This window comes from Crassostrea angulata, chromosome 4 (genome assembly GCF_025612915.1).
Source record: "Crassostrea angulata isolate pt1a10 chromosome 4, ASM2561291v2, whole genome shotgun sequence".
Classification (NCBI taxonomy): Eukaryota; Metazoa; Mollusca; class Bivalvia; order Ostreida; family Ostreidae; genus Magallana; species Magallana angulata.
In genome coordinates, this window is record NC_069114.1 from 34336986 (window position 1) to 34361973 (window position 24988).

A 24988-nucleotide genomic window follows, 5' to 3' on the forward strand; every position below is an offset into this window, starting at 1 on the left:
TACTTTATCATTTTTAATTCATTTTCATATTTCGATGATCTTTGTTTCATGAAGAAATATTGTTATAAAAAAAACCAAATAAATACTAAAGACAGTACAATGGACTGAATTTCAATAGACATATTATAAATAAACAGTATTCGAAATGTTATGAGGTAGAGTTCGCTGTCATGCTTCAATTTTTTTTTTAATATTCTGCTCTGTTTGCGGTGTTTGAGTATTCGAACAGGGACTAGTCTATAAATATGTGCGACAACCCGAGACAAATTGTTCATTCATTAGGACTACCTAGATCCTTCATAATAAAATGTGCCATTTTGAAGTCAGAAATTGCTTTTCCTGTAGCTACTCCCCATGAAACACATCATTAAATATGCTACGTGTAGTAGTTTTATTGGTCTTGGATATTTTATGAACGAGTTACTTGAAATTTAAATTGAATGACCCGGAAGTTATTCTTTTGGCCAATCATAGAAGACCACGAGTTCTTTATTTTGTTTTCAAGAGAAGAAGAGTCGAGAAAAAAGTTGACGGACTATCTTATCGATATTATTGTCATGTTTCTTTGAGTTTTTCAAACATGATCGAAGAGAAAATTACGGATATGAATATAGGAGGAGTTGTCATATTTACCAAATCCCTCTTCATCTTTCTTTTACTTGATGTATACTTAAAAGGTATGTACTGAATTTCCTCTGATCACAACCCGAGTTTTCTCTGTTATTTCGTTTACATAAATCTACATTGATATTTAATTTGTTTTATTAAATCGGTCAGGATCATATGCTGTGAACAGCATGGAGGTAGAACAACATTTGGAGATGGGAAAGAAACTATTGGCTGCTGGGCAGCTGGCAGAAGCCCTGCAGCATTATCACTCAGCTGTTGGTAAGTGATAGTCTCTCCCCTCTTTTTTCTCTCTCTTATGCGTTTGAAATTTTCTATTTAGCCTTATTGTGTTTCTTAACATTTGTTCTATCTTCCTAGCTTTATATCTCTTGCTCAAATGCACTGTATGAATTTATTAATTGAGCATTTTATATGACCCCCTTCCCCCTCTTATTTTATTAAAGGTTTTTGATTTTTTATTCAGATGGAGACCCTAACAACTATTTGACATACTTTCGAAGAGCTACTGTTTTTCTAGCCATGGGAAAATCAAAATCTGCTCTGCCTGACTTAACCAAAGTCATAGAACTAAAACCAGATTTTACAGCTGTAAGTTTTAAAGAGTGTCAGCAGTTTATGGGAAAAAATTATAGTATATTCATTCATTCATTCATTTGCCTTCATCATCATCATCATGCAATTTTAACTCTATATCTTTATAACTTGCATTTTGCTAACATAATGATGTAATGTTTTTACTGTAAAGTTGGATGAGTTTGCTACAAACAGCAAATTTTATAGATTCAAGGACTGTTATTTTATTATTTTATAGGCAAGAATACAACGAGCAAATGTATTGTTAAAACAAGGAAAACTAGATGATGCCGAAAAAGATTTTAAATCAGTGGTAAGTTTTCACAGATAATTTTCAGTTGACAATATTTAACCTGGCATAGATATTTGGGCTAGCTGGCTCTTGAGATCTCATTATTTAAACATAAAAATCTTTAAATGTCAATTCTCTTACAGTTATCATAATTGATATGAATTTTATTTAAAATTCCAACACAAAGTGTAAATTCTCATACATCATGTAGATTGAGAGAGGCCCAAATGATGAAGCTCTATCACAACTAAATGCTATTGCTGAATTGAGAAGAGACATCAGTGAAGCCTACATGTATTTTGAACATGGTCAGCTGCCTACTGCTGTGGACATTTTAGGAAGGGTCATAGAGGTACAACTTTAATTAGAGACATGTTAGCGAAATAATGTCACAAGTGAAGTGGCAGATTGTTGCCGTTGTGGTTATTCAACTTAAACAGTATTTGGTTTAAGCCCTGTAATAGCAAGGTTTTAGAAATAAAACAGGTTATTTAACATAAATTATTCTTTAAGATACTTTAAAATTTTATTTGAAGGTTGATCAATTGATATTTGATTATCTAGGTACCTTGTACAGAACATGACAAAGATCTTATCAGATGATTTCAGCATCATTAGATTGGATTAAAACTACCTTTCATGCAGATTTTTACAAATGCATCAATTGTTTTAAATTTCAATAGAAATGCCCCTGGGATCCTAGTTTACATGAGACTAGAGCTGAATGCTACATACAGATGGGGGAATACTACAAGGCCATCAGTGACATCCGTCCTACCACTTCACTTCGCAGTGACAACAGACCTGCGTTCTACAAGATGAGCGACCTCTATTACAAGCTTGGGGAAGCAGAGGAGTCATTAATGTAAGTATATTTATCTTGATTAAAGCCTCAACAACCATTAAAATGTGGAGTTTTGTCGTCCATATAAATTTTTCAAGATAACATGTCATATACTTACATGTAATTGAATGATAAATCAGTTATGAAGTTATGAAAGACTTTAAAAAAAAAGATAACTATAGCAATTATTCTGAAATTTATTTATTGTTTTGCAGTCAAATCAGGGAATGTTTAAAGCTTGACCCTGATGACAAGCAGTGTCAGCCACATTATAAAAAGGTGAAGAAATTAGTCAAACAAATTAATGCTGCGCAAGAGGCCAAGGTCAATGGTCAGTACGACGAGTGCCTGAACAAAGCCAAGCAATTCATGAAGACTGAGCCAAACGAAGAGTTCTACCAGCTCAAAGGACAAGGCTACCTCTGCCATTGTAATGCAAAGGTATTTAACTCACTCAATAGAAATTTTAACCTAGTTTGAAGTACTAGTATTGTATACCTTTTAGTAATAAGTTAGTAGAAAAGGTTTGGATATGAATTTACTATACTTTATAATTGTTAAGATTTTAATACATTAATTGCGGTTAACGAAACAAGGAATTTTATATACAATTTCAATAACTTTTATTGTATTCTTCTCTTACTCAATCGGTGAGCAAAATTATATTAAGAAAGCTAAGATAATTAGTGAGAGCAACTTTGGTACTGGATAGTTTTCCCTTTGGTTGATCCCTTTGTCAGAGGTATAATGATTTTCAGTGCCTTGTAATATGTTTGTTAACATTCATGAGGGTTATTTTTAGGGTGGCCACATACAAGAAGCTTTAAGGATATGCAACAGGTTGCTGAACAAAAATCCAGAGAATGTAGAGGCTTTAATGGACAGAGCGGAAGCCTATTTGGCGAGTGAAAAATGGGAAGAAGGTACGGGTAGAGAATCGGTAAAATGGAGACTATAGATGACAATAAATATTTTAAAAAGAGCGAATACAGAATAATTCGAATATAACAAACACGAATATAGCAAATTAGCAACTATAGCGAATGCATGTCCTGGCAATTGGCAAAGTTTTATATAAACCTATACAAAATTGCTGTATATAATGAACTCAGCCATATTTACGGCTTAAACAAAGTAATTTTAAGACCTCTGTTGACAACATTTTAACATATTTTATCATTTATAATGCAAAAATTTATGAGAATTTACTTTGACTCCCAAACATTTTCAGCCATCAATGACTTCCAAAAGGCATTAAATATGGAGGAAGGAAATCGAAGGGCTCAGGAGGGACTCAACAAAGCACAGAAATTGCTTAAACAATCACAAAAGAAGGACTATTACAAAATATTAGGAGTCAAAAGGTATGAACAATCTTATTAATCAAATGTGTTAAAGCTGAACACAATTTTCTAATATCTAAACATGTAAGTTTATCATGTAGTAGTTTTCCTACTTCTATTGCCTGCTTACCGTGATTGCTTTTTGGCTTGTAGCTTTTTGATAAGAAAAAATATTTTCAAAATAGGCAGAAAATTTTAAGAGGTGTCTAAATGTTAAAAGTGGAAAGAAGATGTAAAATGCATGTAGCTTATAATAAGTCACACTATAAAGACTTGCAATCACTCTCTGTTTTATTTAATACTTGTATCTTATAGAACTGCAAGAAAGAAAGAAATATTGAAAGCATATAGAAAGTTGGCAGCTAAATGGCATCCTGACAAATACGATGGGGATGATAAGGCCAAAGCAGAGAAGATGTTCATAGATATCGCAGCAGCCAAAGAAGTCTTAACAGATCCAGGTCAGTTTGTTTTCCTGTTTTAATATTAACTACACAAACAGTTCATGATCTCAGATATAGAGAATTTATTTATTTTCACAGACTTAATTCATGTTTCATATACATGTACCTGACATTTTTTCAAAGAGCATCTTCAAATTTTATATTCATCTCTGTCAAAAGATAAATTATGAAAAAGGGAGATAACTTATATCTAATATGCATTCTTCTGTGATATAAAATATCTTAGTTTGGTATTGTAACAGCTTTTAAATTTACATGTATACTTCACACAATATACCAAGATACATATGCATTTATTGAAAATAAGAGATTCATGATGTTTTGTAGAAAAGCGACAGAAGTTTGACAACGGAGAAGATCCTCTCGATCCAGAACAACAGCAACATGGAGGTGGCGGCCCCTTCTGGCACGAAGGCTTTAATCCATTCGGAGGCGGAGGATTCAAATTCAAGTTCAACTTTAATTAACGAGGTGCCCATAATTTAGGACAGTTTACTGACAACTTAGAAATATTTATTGAAATTCCAAAATCTTGTGCTGTGAATGTGTTTGCCTTTTGGGGAAATGTAAATAGCGAGGATAACACCATTTATATATGAGGGTATGTTGGATCTCACACTTGTCATTTGATATCAGAGTCATTGATGTGCACACAGTGTGCATTCATGTGTAAATGAATATATTGATAAATGCCGAGAGGGTTATATGTCTGTGATTAAGTGTGCTACAAGATTGGCCTGGTTTGTGATATATACTGTATGAATGTTTTGTTTTTGTGTCTGACTTTTTATGGATTAAGCATATGAAAAAGAGTTAGAAATCATGCATTACGATTTAAGAGGTTTTTGTATAAGAGAATCATTCAACTTCTTGAATTCTTACATTGTTGAGATGAATTGATTTTGTAGGTGTACACTAGGAACTTTAAGTTTCTTTATATGTTTTAATGAGATATCTAATGTAATGAAACTTGTGAATCATATGTAAAAAGTTTTTAGGTTTAAATGTTTACACCAGCTATTCTTTTAATAAGTTTATGAATTATAGAAAAGAATTGTACGAATGAAATTTTAAAAAAACAGGTATCATTTTGGGTCCAAGTTGGAACATTGCTATTGGGTTAGCTTTAAAGGGTCCATAGCAAATTTACGCAAGATATCTCATGCGCGGATCTAGAGGGGGGGTCGGGGGGGTCCCGACCCCCCCTGGAAAATGAAAATTTATTAAATTTACATAGTAAAATTATCGCGAAAATATGCCTCGGACCCCCCCTGGCAAACACAATTATCCTTCGGACCCCCCCTGGAAAAATTTTCTGGATCCGCGCATGTATCTCAATCTGTTGAGGGAACCTTTGAATGCCTACTCAGTGTATTCAGTATTCAACCATATTTTTCTTCTCCTTTATGTTGTTTTTTTTTTGTTACTTGTTGAAGAAATCCAAAGTGAAATTGCATAGTAAAAATGACTAGAATCACACCAACCTTGACATCAGATGCTGAACTGTGACTGTGTATGGTTGTTTCTATTATCAGAACATCAAGGCACAATCAGTGTATGTGATAAAATGTTTATAGAGCTGATATCGACTCAGGGGGTGTATTATATCACAAGTTTACTTCATCTATTTCCACCAGTTTTTACATTTTAAAAATTTCCTTCAATGTATAGAATTATGTTGGAATACATTTACATTTATTTTATGTCCGTAAAAATTAAAGATTAAGAAATTTATTTGGTTTCCAAGATTTGGTAATTATTAATTTACAGTAGATTTAATTATTATGTGTGTGAACTAAGGTATGTCTTATTTAGTACTACATGTATATGCAAAACACTACATGTATATTTACATGTTTTGAGAATGATGAATTTAACATGTGAAACGTTTGGAAATTTGATAATGTCAGTACTTAGAAAATTTTAAGTGCAGGATAGAATAATAATGTGATAAAAGTTTGAATTGGAATATTATAATGAAATGATTGACACTAAACTTGTCTATGCATCTGATAAATAAAAACGTGATTGTTTATTTGTCCTGCAATACCATTGCTTCAGGCATTGGCTTCAATATGTCATCTCACTGAGAGAATTTATTGTTAATGATCAAGATGTTATGAAATACAAATGCTTGTAATTCAAAATTTTGTTTTCTTATTCATTTATTTAGTTCTTACTCAGGATGCAAACCATGTCGTGAAACGGAATCACCTGAAACAGTTGTTTTGTGTTTACCAGAAAATTAATCCACACTGAAAATTGTTTAAAATATCATAGGTAATGAATTCTGGATGAAAACTTGTGGAAAGTACTTGCAGAGGTTTGTTCCCGTTTTGCACACATTTGAAAATTAGGTATCGAAAAAATGTGTGCGAAACGGGAATTTGACCAGGTGAGATAATTGCTTAATTGCTATAGTCTATATCACAGTTCCTGTAAGGGCAATTGACAATGAAATAAATAAAACATATCTACTCGCAATTGATATTTACATTTATTTTATGTTACAATATAACTTGCATAGAAGCACATTTACATAATAATTGACATTCATGTTCTGAAATTTAATTTTAAACATCGATTTGGTCATCAACAATTTCATTAATTTCTTTAAACAAAAAAGATTATTGCAAAAATGTTGTGTATGTAGTGCTTTTGTTTAACTTCCTGCCTTTAGGAAGTACATTTACACGCTACACGTTTAAAGAGAAAATATCATAAATTAGTATTTATTTATTGCTTTTGCTTACATAAATGGAGGAAATGTGTCTAGTGAAAACGCTGCTAATTATTTTTCATTTATGCTGTGGCTTGAATAATCGAAGAGAATACTATTAGACAAATTAATATATGACGATATGATGATAAATAGGCAATTTTATATGCTTCAAAAACTGAAAATATTTTTTTCACAAAACCTATTAAATGTAGACCTAATTCATACATTTTCAACCTTCTTCAGTTTGAGGTATATCGAATCAATATTTAAATTATTTTTGTCGGAATTTATTGAGCTGCTGATTTGAAACTCCAGAAAAGTGACCCGCAATATACTAAAGCGGTGATGTCGATCATAAGATCTACTGTCAAGGCTGCTACTCCGAAGATTGAAATATTTTGTGATAAAGGTCTGTTTCTTTTCATAATAATCTTTCTGTTGATACCTAACAACCAATTATAAACATGCGATTTACATATTTTGCATCTACAATGTAAATTGTAAAAAGAGACACGGACTACCCCATATGACTGTCCGTGTAGTTTTCCCCTTTATCATATAATTACATACACTGAATCAGCTTCCAATTGGCCCGGGACCAGCAATTTTTCCTCAATTCATCGAGTTTTATATTTAAAGTAAATGGGCAAAAATGTAAAAGTCAAATCATCTAATCCTTATTTTTCTTATCAGTGAGTGGAAATTTAAGACTAAAAACATTAATTTGATCTTTATTTTATCAAATGAAAAAAAAATTGTGATAGTTATTAGTTATAAGACTAAAACACAACAAAATATCTATAGTCTTCTTGTTTCATGGCGCTGATGAATGAATGATAAAACACAAGTAAAAATCCAGGTAAAATCTTTGACTGAAAGCAGACTATAATTGCTATCACAACACAATTCACACCTATTGTTCTATACCCAATTATCAAATGTGTGCAAAACGGGAACACACAATTAAAATCAAAGCTCAAGGAAGAGATAGATTTTACACAAAAATCTTGTTTAATTTTGATCTTTGACATCAATTAAGGTAATTTTGACACTATTCACACTGTCCCACGGGTAATTTGAGTGTAAATTATGGGCTTGATATGGCATAGAAGGGGAGAAAATATGTTAATGGAAAGATATTTACAAAGAACTCTACCATGACCTTGACTTAGACACTTTTGTTTCTTTGAACTATAATTTACCTATGAGCACTTTGTCAGTCTTTGTGATTAAAGTATGACCAGATGAGGCAAAGCGGAGAGAAAAATGCTCTGGACAATGGTTTTACTTCTGAATCAGTACCAAAAACTTTCCTATATGGACAATTTGCATGTATGAGCCAGGTAGGGATAAGGAAAGTAAAAAATAGCTCAAGATCTGCTGTGACTTGAAACTCAGAACTAAACACTTAATTGAAGATTACTCCATGTCCTTTACCTCGGTGTTAGAGTTGTCCCTTGGGGGAGAGCCAGCAAAAACTCAGATAAGATTCTCAAAGGTGGGACAGAAAGATAGATTACTATAGGGTAACTTGGGTTCCAAAAAAGTAGGGTCCTGATATACATGTACATACCAAAACGAAAACTAAATTCTTGAAAAGATTTATTATGACTAATAGATAGATTGAAAAAAATAAACAACTGTAAATGACTCAGTTCCTGCATATTAGTTTATAATGATACCGGTATATTGCACATGTTTTATCACAGTTCATTGTCATTGCTAACAACTCAGTGTCTCCATTGATCTGAGGGGTAGCACTGATACATGTATTACAGTCAAAACAAAAATGACAGGATGTACAACAGCCATAATCCTACGAGCACCACCAAAGCCACACCGGTGTAGTGCCACATCCCTGTGACTGGGACTTTAAGCACCGCCTCTTTAGCACCACTCCAGGCATTTGGCCCTTGCAGTCTCCACTGATAGGTGCCACAAGACCCAAAGAGAAGTCTGATATGGTAAGGAGAAAAATGTTATCATTATTTATGTCTCTGACAGTCTCAAAAAGGCATATGTACCATTACATTATAGCAGGATTTAGGAGATAGCTTTAATTTGCTTAATTTAAAAAGAAATTGAATTTAATCGTATGATGTTGACTTTGAAATATTTTTTTCTATGATAAGATAATCTCTACCTCCACGCTAGTGTTGGATTCTTCAGAAGCTCTGGCTTAGCACCAAACATGGATGTTATATCATCATTGTACAGAATAGGATCTTTCTGAATTGTATGTCTGTTGGAATGATAATACCTGGATCTCACTTTTTCCTACAGAAAAAATCAGACACTTGTTTTAATACATGTAATTTACTTTTATGTATATACCGGTATTTTACAAAATAAGCAATTCCTGAAACTTAAGGTGGTTTGGGACATCTGTCAATATCAATGTGGATTAAAGTACATTATAATTAGAATACTTTCACCAGTTTAAAATTTTAAGATTGTTAGCTTTTAAAATAAAAATATTTGGAGAGGTAAAAATTGTAAAACCCCAAGTGGGATTCGAGCTCAAGACTTACAGACTTGAATTCAGCTCTCGAACCCTCTGCGCTGTGCAGTAAGGTGACAATATTGGGAAAGAAACTTATACTCATATAATTAAACTTCACTTTATTGTTTATTTCGATAAACAATACATACATGCTGTCCCATACCACCTTAAACAATATTTTGAAAAGAAATCATGATACTATACAAAAGTAATAATATCTTTTAGTCTTGAGATGTGATAATTTACAGAATCTTTTAATAACTTGCCTCATCTTCCCGTATGTCCTCCTTCATGGTGAGCGGTGTAGGCAGACTACAGCGCCCTCTGGCAAGCTCTGTGAACCACCTGGCCTGAATTTCAGACATGGACAGAAGTCCTCCTGATGCAGGCTGGGCAAAACCAATGAATGCCAAAGAATGGCCGATTTCTGGGTTAAAGACATTCTTGTAAAGCTGCAAAATATGAGATAGGAATTGATTCACAAACTGTCTATTTGTCTGCTTTTACAATACATACTCACATACAGGGCAACCTCCCTTGCATTTTACATTGCATTTTGCTAATTATCATTTTAAGTATTATTTTGGTTTAAACATTTGAATGTATCCGTATGTGCTAAAGAAAAATCAATTTATACAACATATGGAACACCCTAAAAATAGCTAGTGGTAGTTATATGTTTTAAGACGTACTCTTATGGAATTTGAATCCTCATCTAAAATGATTCTCTTTAGGTCCTCGCTCAAAAAGGGGAGATCAATCTTGTACCCTGTACACTTCACAATAACATCGAAGTCAGCTGATTGGCCATCCACAAATGTGACCTTCGACCCCTCAATGCTCTGAAACACAGACAGTATTTCAGAAATATTTTTGGATATATAAACAATATAACTTCATGCACTGGTATTCTTAATTTGTACTGTGTTGATTTTGTTTTAATATATGTGTGTATCTTCGAGATTCATATGCTCATCAGTTAGTCATTTAACTCTTTTTCTAATCAATAACTTTTTCAATATACATGTATGTACCAGGTTTCAGAATTCAATAAGAAATATACCTACATGCTTCATAAATTTGTGAATAAATTATAGATAATTATTGTAATATGTAATGTGGGTTCAAACCACTGATAAGATTTTTTCTTATAAATGTTTCCCACATTTCTAAATAACTGAATCAAAATATGATTGATCAAAATGAATGAAAGCAATTGCTTCTAACTGTTTTCAAATATAATTTTCATCAAGCTAACCCTTATGTCTCAACACTTTGTCTGAAACCACTGTTTAACACCTATAATCTGAACTCTCTATTCTGAGCCTGTGCTCCTGGACTAGGTACTATGTATAAGTTTCAAATGGTCCACCCGCAGTAATTATGGGTCCCAGAAATGAAAGAATAAACCATATATCCTCTTCTGTACAAGCTCTTTACTCCTCTCCATCTACCAGCAGATTAACTCAGATGCACAGAAGCACTTCCTATTTAATATACATGTACTCTTTAATTCTGCTTAATCATGTTAGGGTCTTAAAAATGCTAAGACAATGTACAATACCCAAGGAATAGCTTATGATTGACAATATTTGATTGACCCTGATATCTGGCAACCCTCACAAATATATACACCATTTCAATGAGTTGGAAAAGGCAAATATAAAATCACACAATAAAGATATCCTCTACATATACATGTATGTAAACAAGTACTTGCACTGATAGGTCTGATAGCTGAAGATTAGAGGCAAAATTAAAAAGCTATCTCCAAAGAGGCTACAGGTTTAAAATCATGCAAATAAAACAATCATGAATAAACTAACTTGCAGTGAGATATACATGACTGGTATATACATAGTGTATCAACTGAATAAATAAAGCAATCTCAAATACAAAAGAGCCAAAGGTATAAATACTTTAAAAAAAGTAATAAACTATACATGTGATTTCACCACCAACACACATGCTGTTAGAAAATAATATGGAGGCATTGTTATTACAATAAAAACCAAAAACTGTTAATACTTCCATACTTCACAGGGCTGTTTGTTCTTATTTCCTGAAGTAGCAACAAAAACAACGTACATGTACACTGTATCAAAGAATTCGATTAATGCAGCATTTGTTTCCAAATTCTTATCACTGCAATGCAACATAATCTTATTGTTGCAAACCATGTACAGTATGTGTTTGACACTTATCGTATTTGGGTATAATGGAATAACTTATTTTAAACTAAAAAAATAGACTGACTATATCTTAAAATTGAATACTAACATATTATTTATGCTCTACTTCAAACTTATCTCCTTTTAACTCAGCCGTAATTGATTCAAGTATCTCCTAGTTGTGAAGAAATTACAAGGAACGGTATTACTATGAGCGGTACAGTATTCTGTAGATTCTTAATTAAACATGAGGAATTAATACCCGCATAAAATTGTTAGAAGTACCCTTTGCGGATTTTAAAATCCAGCCATTATTTTCTAAGAGTTGAGAACTATAAGAAATAAGAACAAAAGATCTGAGTTCGCGATTTTATTTTTTCACAATTTGATACAAAAAAGTGGGATTGCGGAATTAAGTACTCGCGTAATATAAGGAATTTACAATGACAAAGTATTTAAAGTCTAGGTACCTGAACATTGGACACCACTCGGATGTCATGTCTCTGGATGTGATGGATCAAACAGGGACTGACCGTTGGCTGAGTCTGAAGGAGCCTCATCTTAGGGTTCAGGTTCCACCTACAATTCAATGGTAATAGCCTTCTTATTGGTCAATCTTAATTCTCACATTCTCTGCTGACACCCTGAGAATATAACTACAGAAAAACATGCTATATGACAAAATGCCAGTCACAAACAATTTCCATTACACATGCATACATGTATTTTGTTTAATCCAATAAGTCTATGATACAATTCCTCACACTTTACTTAATAAACAGGATCTCCATATGTAAAGTGTGATTTCATTATAAGCATATTCAATGCAACTTTGTTTTACTGTACCATTAAAAAATGTAAAAAAGATATCTAAGTTTACCTTTTTGGAGGTCCAGAAATAAGTTTCACAATATTCTCAAATATTGCCGATCCCACCTTCCATGGGATGTAGAAGAAAGCTCTACATGCATACAAATCAGTTGGAAGTCCAAACAGATAGTTAGGAACTACCCAGGCTCCAGATCTTGTACTTATATAGACTGATTCACACCTGCACAAAAATCAAATAATCTGTTGTTCACTTTTTGTAAATTTACTTGATGGGATGAAGTTATATGTAGCTCAACCTCATAACAAAATTTGCTAATGAGAATTGAGTAAAAAGAACAATTAATGCGATAGTGATATGTATACTTTTCATTAAATCTTAAATCATATATTATCCATTATTTTTTTTAATTCCAATCATTTTTGCAATTCACATACCGGTACATCATATTACAACTTCAACCAAATTGATTGATTAAGGATAATAAAGGAGAATAAATATAGGAGTTTCAACTGTTGGATTGTTTACAACACAACTGAGTTTAAATTGTGCTTCAAGGCCAGCAACTCTTACTAAAGACCAAAGCTGTCTCACATTACTGTTAGCTTTAAGATTAGAAATTGAAATGTGTTAAAACTTTTAACTTTTTTCTTATAAGTATTTTGACACGGAGATTTTTTTAGTTTTACAAACAGTAAAAAATGAAAATTTTTTTATCAATATTCAAAATTGTCCAACATTATAGAGGCTAGAGATCCAGGCCATATGTTCATGCAGAATACAGCAAGAATATTGATTTTACTTCTGAACAAGGAAGAATTATACAAATTCATCTTCCAGTAAAAATGATGTGGAATTTAAATTATCAACTAAAATGAAAGTGGTTTTTACTGTGGCAAGATTCTAAAAGTGAGTAACAATTAAAGCGGCATGGTCATGATTTTGGTGAACAATTATTTTTCCGATTTTAATGATTACAATGCTTTAGTAAGGCATTTCAAAAAGGCAATTTGAGTGTCCTTTGTTGAGTTATAAGCGAGTTACAGAGCTTACAATTCTTTGATATGTAAACAAAGCTTTTGTTTAATATACATTTTGAATGCTTAAAATTAATAAAAACATTGACAAATTAGCTTGAAAAAGACTTTTTACAGGTATATTGAACCTATGTAAACAAAAACAGGGCACGAGCCTTGTTTACATGACAAAGAATTGTGAGCCTTCCAACCGACTCTCAAATTACACTTGATCATTAGAAATACATTCCTAAAGCATTGTAAATAATAAAAATAGTTATTAAATTGAATTTGACCAAAATCGTGACCATGCCCCTTTAAAGAAAAGTTTGTACTTGAGCAGATAATCTAGTTTCTTCATGAACATTTGTGCCATTATATTTCACCTGTTCAGGTTAGGATCAAACCTTCATGAAAGTACCCTCACCTTCCTTGGCTAGCACAGTTGACGGCTACATCCACCGCACTGTTCCCTATTCCTATGATCAGGACTTTCTTACCCTCCATGCCATTATAGATTACATCCTTGTATTTCACACTGTGAATAATCTCTCCTTCAAGATGTAATAAAAATTTTGTTTTGCTCTGCAGTGGTTTTGCAACAGTGACAAATTAATTTATACAATTGTATTTATCTGCATATTAACAAAGCAATTGGGTTTGAAAGGAATTTTACATCTCATAAATAATAAATACTGCTTGTTTGAAGTATCATAAATCATATACAGACATATAGGTGTATATATTATAAACATATATACACTTGATACCTTTAAAAGTCTCTTCGCCCCTAAACTTTGGATCCACTGGACTAGCATGATGTCCAGTTGCAATGGCCACATATCGTGCTGTGATTATCTCCTCCTCCTCTGGAGACTTGACAGTTTTTCCATCATCTTCTACTCTCTGACAATGCACCTTCCATAAAGTGCCCTTCTCTGAAGATTCTATGTTTAAATCAACAGATTTTTAATCATATATATATATATATGCAAATACATTAAAGATAATGTGCAGCATCACTTGAAGAGTTAGAAATATGATTTAAAAAAATTAAAAAGTATGTTTTGAAAGTAGGTCAAATATAATACTGTTGAAGCAGAAATATTCGTTGAGGATTTAATTTCGTTATTTTTGTTGGCAGTATATCTCAACAAAATTAAATCCATAACATTACAAATTTTTAACCCAAGTATTAATAAATACAAAAAGATAAAAAAATGTCGAAATTAAATGCCAACAAAATTTTATTTGGTGTAAAAACAACGAAATTTTGACCCAATGAAAATATGTGCTTCTACAGTAACTAAAAAAAATAACAGCAATAGTAACAATAGTAAGAGATGATATATTAGTCTCCTTGCCATTCCATGTTTACCTGTTTTCTCCAATCCCTTCACTTTGGTAAAGAACTTGATGTGCTCCTGTAATTTGAAGTGAGCAGCGTAGTCCTTGATGTACTTTGCCATGTCCTTGTTGTGTGGATAGTCCGGAACATCATCCGGAAACGGAAAGTCTGAGAAGCAGTAGTTGTGCTTGGATACATTGCTAAAACATATTATCATAACTCATTAGTATACAAAATCAAAAGAGATCAAAATCTTTTTAAATTAATTATATAGTTGGTCCAGCAATTTACATGATAAGGGAGTCGGAGGCTTTGTACATGTATTAATTTGAGGTATAATAGGCAATTCATGCAATCAACAAATGAGCAATCAAGTACTTTGCCACGATACAAAAAATTTGCAAACTATTTATCGAGAAAGAGATTAACAACCTTACATCCTTAGTGTAATTACTGTACACAGAGAAATATTCGCACCTGTTTTATTTTCCCCCCTTTCGCCATCATTGTCAGCGGGCAAATTTAAGACTAGTATAATTGCAATCCCTCAAAATATCTCTCTTTAAACACAGCTTTGCCACCGTTTGCAAGTGAAGAAGGGCAAAAATAACACAAGGACGAAAATAACCCTACATGTATATAAAGTAATTCTCATTATATTTTTGTTTTGATAACTAATATTGATAAATAGGACTCATAATCATAAGTTAAATCCCTGCAAGTGGATCAACCTTCTCATGAAACATTAAATGTTTAATAGATTTATTCAATAAAAATTATACAGGGCAATCAATCTCTTTAATTTAGGTCCGATAAACAGAGTCAATCATTCCCAATTAAAAAACCCCTGCATGATTGAAAATCCCAATTTACTCATCTACAAATTCCCTATACAGTAAAACACGTACAGTTATAATGAAGTGCCAAGGATGGGCGATTTCACTTCGTTATAAGCATAATTCGTTATATATGTCAAGTTCACAACATATAATATAGTCACGAAATGAAATGAAAATCACTAAATTGCTGTAAGTGTCAAGTCATTATAAGCGTGTTTGCTATATAACTGTGTTTTATTGTACATGTATATCACAAATTTTAGATTGGGTATATATAAAAAATTGTAGTTCAAGTAAAATTTGAGCTGTAAAACTTCAATTTTTAGAATATTCTCTGATATATAGAATGATATCTTTTGATATATAAGCATCTTAAATTTTCCAAATTTGACAAAAATTGTTGATAATCTTCCAATTTTGGAGGGAGCCCTGAGTCCCTAAGCAAAAAAGTGTTGTGACAGCCCTGCTATACATGTATCAGTCATATTCATCATCCATGCAAGGCACACACTTTTTTTTTATTCAGATATGTGTAAAACCTAGCATTATGCATCAATTTAAATTTACCACTTTGATTTAAATCTGCTTCAAATGTTTAATCTATTTATAGTCATTTAACTACATCTGAAAGCTGACTGACAGAGAATAAAATGCATTAAATCTAACCAACTCTGAATTAAGATGATATATACATGTATCTTCCTTTGAAATACTGAACATTAAAAAAAAACTTCATTTATTCTGAGATGCTGAAGTCTAATCACAACGTACCATGCAATTATGATACATGTACATGTAGGCTATATACCACCTCCCCCTTATAATATACATTCTGAATGGGCTATGTATTATATCCCATTAGTCATTTGGTGTCAACATGATTAAGATAATCTTCTTAATAGTCTTAGATGTAATTTTTGTTGCTGTACGTACGACATATATTTCAACAATCATGATAATTACGGTATAATAAATTATAGCATTTCAGCCGGACCCCATTTCAGCTAATTGATAAGAGAAAAAATAATGAAATATATGACATCACTGTACTTACATGTGAGTAAATCGCATAACGCCATAGTCATTTTCTCTGTAAGTCCACAGTCCACCAATGTCGCCTGATCTCTCCAAAACTGTCACTTTAAATCCATCATCCAGGAGACATTTTGCTGCAGCAAGGCCTGAAATCCCTGCACCAATGACGACAACATCGACAGTGCTTTCTCTAGGATTTGACGACATTGTCTTGTTCATTTAAAGTCAACCCACGAACCACATTCCAATGCTACTGTTGACTACGTGATAAATCGAGCAGACAGCTTTTTAAAACACGTGCATTTGTTGCCCTTTGATATCCACTTCCGACTCTGCGCAGTCCTTGTATTTTTTGACGTCACTTCTTGTGTTCATCGAGTTACTGGCCGAGTTGACATCCATTCGGGTAGGTGCCTGTTTTGGGCGTTTACAAGCGCGGAGAACAAAAGGAAAATATTTTTCCTTTGAATATATTAAATATTTACAATGATTACAAATATCATGGGGAGAAAAATCCTATAGGAGATGAAAAATGAAATAAAATCCGTTTCATTTTCACGCACTCTCGTCATGATGGGTTATAAATTCTCCAAATTCCATTCATTAAATGATTATTACAAAATTCATAATACGAATGCTTTATTTATTTCGTTTTTATTTAGGTATTTTAGATGTGTTTTCACGTTTTATCTGTCCTTTATGAATGCGAAGTTTAAATAATCCAAATTTTCTCTGAACAAAATTGCAACCCGGAATAGGAATGCAGATTTGATAAAGTTTGCGCTTGTTCTGTTGTTCAGTGCAGTTTTTCATATTTATTCATAACATGTTGCAACATTTTTAAATGTGTTATAGATAGAATGCTCATTTCTTGAGTCGTGCGACTTGCAGAGTGGACACAGTTACTTGAAAATGAGTAAAATACATGAATGAATCAGGGTTTTTTTTTAACATCATGCAGACTCTATCTTACAACGCTTAACCCTTCTTTTGATTTAGGTAACAGCGTAGCAGTTTCTACCCTACTTCTTGTAGAAATCAGGCCATGCCCCTCTTTGGGAAATCCCAGAAGAGTCCTCAGGAACTAGTGAGATCTCTGAAGGAGGCTCTAGGGGCTGTAGTTAAAGGCCAGGCAGGAGAAAAGAAAGCTGACAAGGTGAGAATGCAATCAGAGGTCAACTATCTCCTCAGTGAATTGTTGATACGTAACAAATTTACAAAGATGATATCGTTTATGTCTTTATGATTAAAGTGTAAGAATTTGTTACAAATTGAACATTCAAATTTTATTGTTTATTTGATAAAGATGTGTGAAACAGACTTGCAATAGCTATGGTATGATAAATCATCTGATCTATTTGATATCCTATATGACAACAAATATAGTTTGATGTACTGTCTATTTGGCTTTTGATCATGTTCATGTACCAGTAATTGCTAAAGTTCATTCACCCAAAACCCTTGAATGCTCACAGTTGCATCAACTTCTTAATTTGCGGAAATTTATTATGGAAAAATTGAATATTTTTTAAAAAATCATTTGTGTCATATAGAGTGTATGTCAATTTCAGCTATAGAATAAATTGTTTTAACCCCTCCCCAGGGCTCTACATTAACTTTTTTTCCTACTTGTCCATTCGGACAAGTGACCAAAACATTTACTTGTCCGAACTTCAACTTCACTTGTCCGAAAAATTTTCAATATTAAAGATCAAATATTGTCAACTTGAAAACTACAGTACTCTATTACTAAAATAAAATCATTTATTGATTAATACTCTAGCTATAATTAATAACCTGACTTTTTAAATGGAAACTTAAAGTGTCTTTCCTATAATTATGTACATGTATTTGTTCTATATAACATTAAACATGATTTGTCAGCTGTAGCTTTGTCATGGCAAATTACAAGACATCTTAAATTTAGCATCAGGTTTAAAAATACATGTAACTGTTATATTGGTTTCTCAGCTGTTTTTTAAACTAAACATGGAAAGTCATCATAGTCTATCAATGATGAATGAAACCTAAAATAAGTTACATTTCTTTCCATAATCCTTTATCTTTGCTACCTTTTCTTCCTTTCTTTTTCTTAACATATGTGTTTTGTACTTTGTAAGAACTAAGATCCACACCTTGAAAGTTGTTTGAAATTAGTAAACTTCAATCCCGATCAAGAGTAACTCAATTGCATTGCAATTTGATGTCGGGATCGAAATTCAAAATAACTAATCGATAAACTTATAACGAGACTACGGATAAACTTATCACAAAACTTTCTTTTCTTTTTTAAATGTTGGAGACTTCTTAATATAAAAAATGCACTTGTCCAGTCGGACAAGTGGCCAGCAATATTCACTTGTCCGCATATTTTTTTAACTGGTACCGGACAAGCGGACAAGCGTTAATGCCGAGCCCTGCTCCCCCCCCCCCCCCCCCCCAGCATTTTATTATTATACTCGATACATGATACACAGTCAAGTAGCAAGTTGCTGTGACATTGCATGGTTATGTGATCCACTCAATCTAAATATGATAGCACTTCATTGCCATAAGGAAATATTTGTTATTAAACGAACCATGAGATACATTTATTTGTTATTATATCTAATTAAGTTATGCATGGCTATGTCCCTTTGATTTAGGCTACAGAAGATGTTTCCAAGAATCTGTCAGCCATCAAGACCATTTTGTATGGGGCTGGTGACCAGGAACCTCAATCTGAGCTTGTGGCTCAGCTCTCCCAGGAAATATACAACACGCACATATTGCTGACCCTCGTACAACAACTCCCGCGTATAGACTTTGAGGTAGGCTTGAGTATCGCCGGCATACTTACATACTTGCCAACCTCCAACATGTAAAAATCTGGTCATGACCAGATTTGGAAAGTAAAAAATCTGGTCATAGCGCGTATCGACATTCACGACATATTTACCATGCATTTCATAGGTATATACTGTACAATAGAAATATGTGTTAAAACTTATGTGTAATACTTTATTGCAAAGAAGCATTTTAACTAACAGATGCTGATTTTGAATTTTGTAAAGTGATCTGACACAGAAAATGGTAGGTTGTGTTCAGCTAAAAAATATGTAAAAAGAGTTTCTGCTACATTAACCTTGCTTTTGAACTCTGTAAATGATGGCATGAAAGTTGTAAGTGACTTGGAAGACTTTTGTGTATTAAAAAGGATTCTATACATGACTTAGCGTTTTTGAATGTTTAGTCAGATCATTTTGGGCACAAAATCCAATATTCAAATGTGCGTTACATAGAACACAAAAGCCTCGTTTTGTACTCGATTACTTTGTTTTACCTATGGGAATTCATTTTCTCAGATATGTTGATAGGTACAAAAATATCGTTTTCTTTTTGTTGGTTTTGATTCCGCTGGTCCCGATGAAGACCTTTCCTTATTGGAAGCCATCACACCTTCGCTTAGTCAAAACAACTCACGATAATGATTACACTTAATGTGTCTGTTATAGCCATCGGCATTGTTTACGCGTTACATAATCCAAGCTCAGCTTGGGTTCATAACTGGAAGTCAAACGCGCAACGTAATTTACGAACCAAATCCGGAAATCGGGAGATTTTCGGGTTGTTCGACAAAAATCGGGTGAAAAGCATGACCCGCCGGGTCATAAAAAATAATCGGGTGAAGGGTTGAAAAATCGGGTGTGACCCGACGAAATCGGGTCAGTTGGCAAGTATGCATACTTATCATGATATATTAATGTGATACATCATGTATAATGATATAGTTGTTACTAAGCATAAGATTTACTGATATCTATGTTGCCTACAGAGTAATACAGCATAAAGCAAATGTGTCATCTTCTTACAAAATCAGTCAACAAACTATATCAAAAAGAAATAAAATGCAATTGCTTGAAACAAAACATACAAATTATAACCAACTTCAATTGAAATTTCTTAATGTCTTTGATTATGTGTACCATGTAACTATTCCATAAAGTCAATGAAAATTAAGTAACATTGTGTATCACAATACACATGTGACAATATGATAATGGTATTGTAGGCCCTCACAATCAATACGATTGATATATTGTTACAACTCTACTTTGAGGTATTTAAAAAATCTTAAAATCCATGGATATTTTTAGTGGATACATGTATTTCTTATGAAGCCAAAAAATGATTGGATTTTGGATTTAAATTTTTTAATTAAAAGAAAAATGATAAAACTATGAAAAATGAATGAAAGTTAACAAAAAGAATTTAATTTCATAGGGCAGAAAAGATGTGGTTGCCATCTTCAACAACCTGTTGCGAAGACAAATTGGGTCTCGAACCCCCACAGTTGAATACATTGTTACCAAACAAGAGATTTTGTTTGATCTTATGAAGGGGTATGTATGTATGTGTAATGCTGTAATATTTGGGACAAAGTGAGCATTATGAAATATCCTTAATATATAGGTCAAGGTACTTACTTAATGGAGAAATGTATAACATTGATACGTGTGGTTTACATTTAATACTTTCACGTACCTGACCATGAAAGTTTTACTGTAGATATGAGAATCAGGAAATAGCTCTCAATTGTGGAATGATGTTGAGGGAATGCTGTCGATATGAAGCTCTTGCCAAAATAATGCTTTTCTCTCCTGAGTTCTACAGTTTCTTTGATTATGTGGAGGTTTCTACATTTGATATAGCCTCGGATGCATTTTCAACATTTAAGGTATGTGTCTAAAAATTTAAGGCTTTATAATTATGTTTATCTTGTCTTGATTTCTCGTCCCCTAAAATAATCTGTTAGTTACTGTTTTACTTGAATTCAAAAAAATCATCAGGCTCATTAATAGTGAAAAGATAAAGTATTTTTTTTCTATTTCAATTTTGATAGGAGCTGCTGGTGAAGCACAAAATGCTGTCTGCAGATTTCCTGGAGAACAACTATGAGAAAGTATTTACGTCCTACCAGAGATTGCTCAACTCCGAAAACTATGTCACTCGCCGTCAGGCCCTGAAGGTATGTGTTTAAGTCTGAATTTTTTATTGTACACAGATATCATTGTCACTAATAATGTGCTAATTATTTTTGTGTTAATTGTATCACAGTTCATTTAATACCCTAGAGAAAACGGACAAATATCTTTGAAATACATTGTATGCACTGTGCTTAGGGTTTCAGGTAAAATTATGTGCATAGAGATTCAGGTATTCAATTATGTATTGTTTCTTTATATCATTTCTTTTAAGATAATAGTTTCCTGTGATATTTTCAGTTACTAGGAGAACTGTTGTTAGATCGTCATAATTTCACAACCATGACTCGATACATCAGCAACCCTGAAAATCTGAAACTGATGATGACCATGTTACGAGAAAAGAGTCGCAATATACAATTTGAAGCCTTCCATGTTTTTAAGGTACTAATGTACAAAATGCAGTAGCCTGTGCATATTTTTAACTGAAATTTTATGAATCTAAAACAACAATATTATCTACACCTTGATATTTTAACCTTTTGTTGCAAACAGTTTTAATGAGTGACAGTATACATGTATATCAATCACAAGGTAGCTATGAATGAATGTTTTAATGTAAAAGAACAGTTTGATATTTATTATTATTTTCTAGATGAGTACATTATGTACAATTTCAAGCTTTATCAGAAGCTCCCATTTAGTAATAAAAATAGTGAAAATATTCTGCAATAATTTGCAGTGTACATATTGGTTGTTAATATTTTTAAATATACATCAGATATTCACATACCATATTAATGAACATGTATTGTCAGGTTTGTTAATCACATGTACCTTTTGCAGGTGTTTGTAGCAAATCCAAACAAACCCAAGCCCATTCTCGACATACTGTTAAGGAATAAGGATAAACTTGTGGACTTTTTAACCAAATTTCACACTGAAAGATCAGATGACGAACAATTCAATGACGAGAAAGCATATCTTATAAAACAAATAAAAGAACTCAAAGCCGATGAAACAAGTACATCATAGTAGCAGGGGCTTTTAGCTAACGATGGAGTCTAGCTTCAGAGGAAACCTCAGTCACAAAGAAGTTTCTGCCCTTGTTACTAATATATGAAATAGTCACCTCCTCGAAACATCCGCAAGGAGCTTGCACACTTCTTTATACTGATCATTCAGGATTCGTAAAATTTCAAATGATGGTGATTCGCTTTGCTGTATGTACATATAAGGATGCATAAAGGAATGTGATTCGTGCCCTAGACCTAATATCCCCAATTAAGTGTTCCATCAAGAGGACCTGACTCTTCTCAAGTGCTAGATCTTTGGTGCCAAGCTGTTCTATTTATTAAATTTCATAGAAAAAATTATTTGGAATGCTCTCTGCTTTGTTCTAACGGGTCAAGATTTAAAGCACTTGTTGTTTTCATTCCAATTTTCTTTACTAAAAATTGAATAATATTTTGTTCCTTTTGAGAAAGTTATACCTTCAAGGTTTTTATTTATCAATTTTTTTTTTATATTATTGATATATCCAGATCATATATAAAAAATAATTTTATCTAATAAAATCTTTCTATTCTTTATAATTCAAATACACTACAGTGATTTTCATATTTTTGGGGGAGTTGTAATTCAAAAAGATTTAGCGGTAAAGACTGTTCAACATTTTTTATGAAAAATAAAGTATGTTTTTCAATAATTGGCAAATAAATATGTGGCAGGCCTCGCAATTGTTCATGTATTACTTATCAAAACTTACCTCTCTGTTTGCTCATCTGTAACTAATTGCTGTTCAAATTCCAGGATTTTACATTGTAAATCACACGCACACAAATGATTCCTATTTCTTTTTCTTAAAGTAAAGCATGGACAGTAATTCTTATATCAAGTCTTGTTAATTTTTTTTTCTCCAAGACTCTTGAGTTCAGATGAAACTGGTGAATCATTATCCAAGGTCACTTTATTTGACCAGAAGTGTACTTTTGTATGAGTAGATCTAATATTAACTGCATATTTAATTCCATTACTGTACTCATCACTGTGTTATTTGTTTTCTTACTTTAGTGCTATAATTACAGTACATGTATGTGTTTTTTGCAAATGTATCTGAATTAGGTAGAGGTTTAAGCCAATCATTTGGAAGTTGGAATTTTTTTCTCTTTTCATTATCAGTTTTATAACCCCTGTCCTAAGGCAAATTACCCAGGCATTATACTCTTTCATTTAAATTTGTGCACATCTTTGCAGGTTTTTTTATTTTCTAAAATTGGTGGCAAATTGCTTGACATAATGCTACCGTAAGAATACCCGGTATTTAAAATTTTCTTTTAGCTGTTTAAAAAATGTCTAAATTTTATGACAAAAATATGTCATTGAATGTTCATCTGTGGATATCTTTCCAGCTCTGAGAATTTCTTTTCTATATTGTCTTTTTTTTTATTATTAGAATATATTTTATTTTACATCTTTAAGATGTATTTCCAGGTTTTTTTTTTTCCAGCATTCTGTTCCATACAACTGGAAGTTCCTTTCTAGTTGTGAATGTTTGTGGGATATTGATGGGGCTTTAGATGCATAATGTGATTATTGTGATGTTGGACTTGTATGTATCTGATACATTTATATGTATGACAAAAAAATTCAATGTAAATTTACTTTTTCGAATGCAAAAAAATTATTAGATGTTAATGTGTATATGGACAAATGAGTTTGTATTGTATAGTGCAATTGATGTAATTGCAGAGTTAGGATCCATTAATTGAGATTAATTGAGAGAATAGGTTCATGTATCCCAAAAAAAAATTTCAACAATTATTTTGAAAAGTGAAATTTCTTGCAATTTTCTTTTAATGTAAAGAATAAAATTTTGACACAAAGTTTTAGAGAAACACTGTAAGGGCAACTTTAAAAAAAAATCAAATGAAGCTTTACTCACTTCTTTGCAATATTTAAGAATATAGAATAGAATTTGACTTGATCAGTATATATACTATGTTAAAATAAGTCTGTTATAAATATTTTAAGTAAAAATGTCTTGTCTTTTTTGTGTGTTCAGTAGCACTAGACTGGATGCAGTCATAGAGACCTTCAAATACATGTACTGGTACATGCATTTGGTTTCTTGACAGTAAGCTACATTGCCAGTAAGAATTTCCTTGCACTAGGTGATCAGGAGAAAATTAATATGATATCTCCACAGTCCATATTGTAACTTGCCATTTAAATAAACAATAAAATAGATCACTGTTTTACAGAGTGGCTTTGTCAGTTGATTACCAATTTACAAAGCATCAGCTAATTAATTAGGTTACAGTAATGCCATTGTTTTCCTGAAGAATCTCTATCAGTTGTGTTTTATTTTCATCCATATTAATGTTTCAAACAATTCCTCAAATTGATTTATGTG

At 32.4% G+C, this 24988-nt stretch overlaps 3 protein-coding genes across 3 annotated transcripts; 2 read left to right on the forward strand and 1 right to left on the reverse strand.

The window, feature by feature from the left end:
* Positions 1-480: 480 nt before the first annotated feature.
* LOC128180068 (dnaJ homolog subfamily C member 3-like) lies at positions 481-6293 on the forward strand. Its single transcript, XM_052847881.1, has 11 exons — positions 481-677; positions 778-888; positions 1094-1218; positions 1442-1516; positions 1707-1847; positions 2179-2360; positions 2555-2780; positions 3142-3262; positions 3571-3703; positions 3998-4143; positions 4474-6293. The coding sequence occupies exons 1-11, from the start codon at positions 581-583 to the stop codon at positions 4611-4613; spliced, it is 1497 nt and encodes a 498-aa protein (XP_052703841.1). The 5' UTR covers positions 481-580; the 3' UTR covers positions 4614-6293.
* Positions 6294-8453: 2160 nt separating this feature from the next.
* Positions 8454-16954, reverse strand: LOC128180727 (flavin-containing monooxygenase 5-like). The gene is made up of 10 exons (XM_052848872.1): positions 16629-16954; positions 14766-14935; positions 14158-14334; positions 13815-13941; positions 12423-12593; positions 12013-12121; positions 10064-10213; positions 9638-9823; positions 9012-9145; positions 8454-8824 (listed from the first exon to the last, which is right to left on the reverse strand). Exons 1-10 carry the CDS (start codon positions 16826-16828, stop codon positions 8647-8649), a joined length of 1602 nt encoding a protein of 533 aa, XP_052704832.1. The 5' UTR covers positions 16829-16954; the 3' UTR covers positions 8454-8646.
* Positions 16899-24612, forward strand: LOC128180731 (protein Mo25-like). The gene is made up of 8 exons (XM_052848876.1): positions 16899-17015; positions 17609-17765; positions 19255-19419; positions 20873-20991; positions 21158-21326; positions 21492-21617; positions 21874-22017; positions 22420-24612. Exons 2-8 carry the CDS (start codon positions 17655-17657, stop codon positions 22606-22608), a joined length of 1023 nt encoding a protein of 340 aa, XP_052704836.1. The 5' UTR covers positions 16899-17015; positions 17609-17654; the 3' UTR covers positions 22609-24612.
* Positions 24613-24988: the final 376 nt, after the last annotated feature.

What these genes read in the sequence shown, in the direction of transcription:
- LOC128180068 (XM_052847881.1), top strand. Translation starts at nt 581, where the DNA reads ATGATCGAAGAGAAAATTACGGATATGAATATAGGAGGAGTTGTCATA. An exon ending in TAAAACCAGATTTTACAGCT is followed by an intron (nt 1,219 to 1,441) that starts GTAAGTTTTAAA and finishes ATTATTTTATAG; the next exon opens with GCAAGAATACAACGAGCAAA. An exon ending in GAAGCAGAGGAGTCATTAAT is followed by an intron (nt 2,361 to 2,554) that starts GTAAGTATATTT and finishes ATTGTTTTGCAG; the next exon opens with TCAAATCAGGGAATGTTTAA.
- LOC128180727 (XM_052848872.1), bottom strand. Translation starts at nt 16,828, where the DNA reads ATGAACAAGACAATGTCGTCAAATCCTAGAGAAAGCACTGTCGATGTT. An exon ending in GAGTGGTGTCCAATGTTCAG is followed by an intron (nt 10,214 to 12,012) that starts GTACCTAGACTT and finishes TCTGTGTTTCAG; the next exon opens with AGCATTGAGGGGTCGAAGGT. An exon ending in AATCCAACACTAGCGTGGAG is followed by an intron (nt 8,825 to 9,011) that starts GTAGAGATTATC and finishes TTACCATATCAG; the next exon opens with ACTTCTCTTTGGGTCTTGTG.
- LOC128180731 (XM_052848876.1), top strand. Translation starts at nt 17,655, where the DNA reads ATGCCCCTCTTTGGGAAATCCCAGAAGAGTCCTCAGGAACTAGTGAGA. An exon ending in TTGTTTGATCTTATGAAGGG is followed by an intron (nt 20,992 to 21,157) that starts GTATGTATGTAT and finishes GTTTTACTGTAG; the next exon opens with ATATGAGAATCAGGAAATAG. An exon ending in ATGCATTTTCAACATTTAAG is followed by an intron (nt 21,327 to 21,491) that starts GTATGTGTCTAA and finishes CAATTTTGATAG; the next exon opens with GAGCTGCTGGTGAAGCACAA.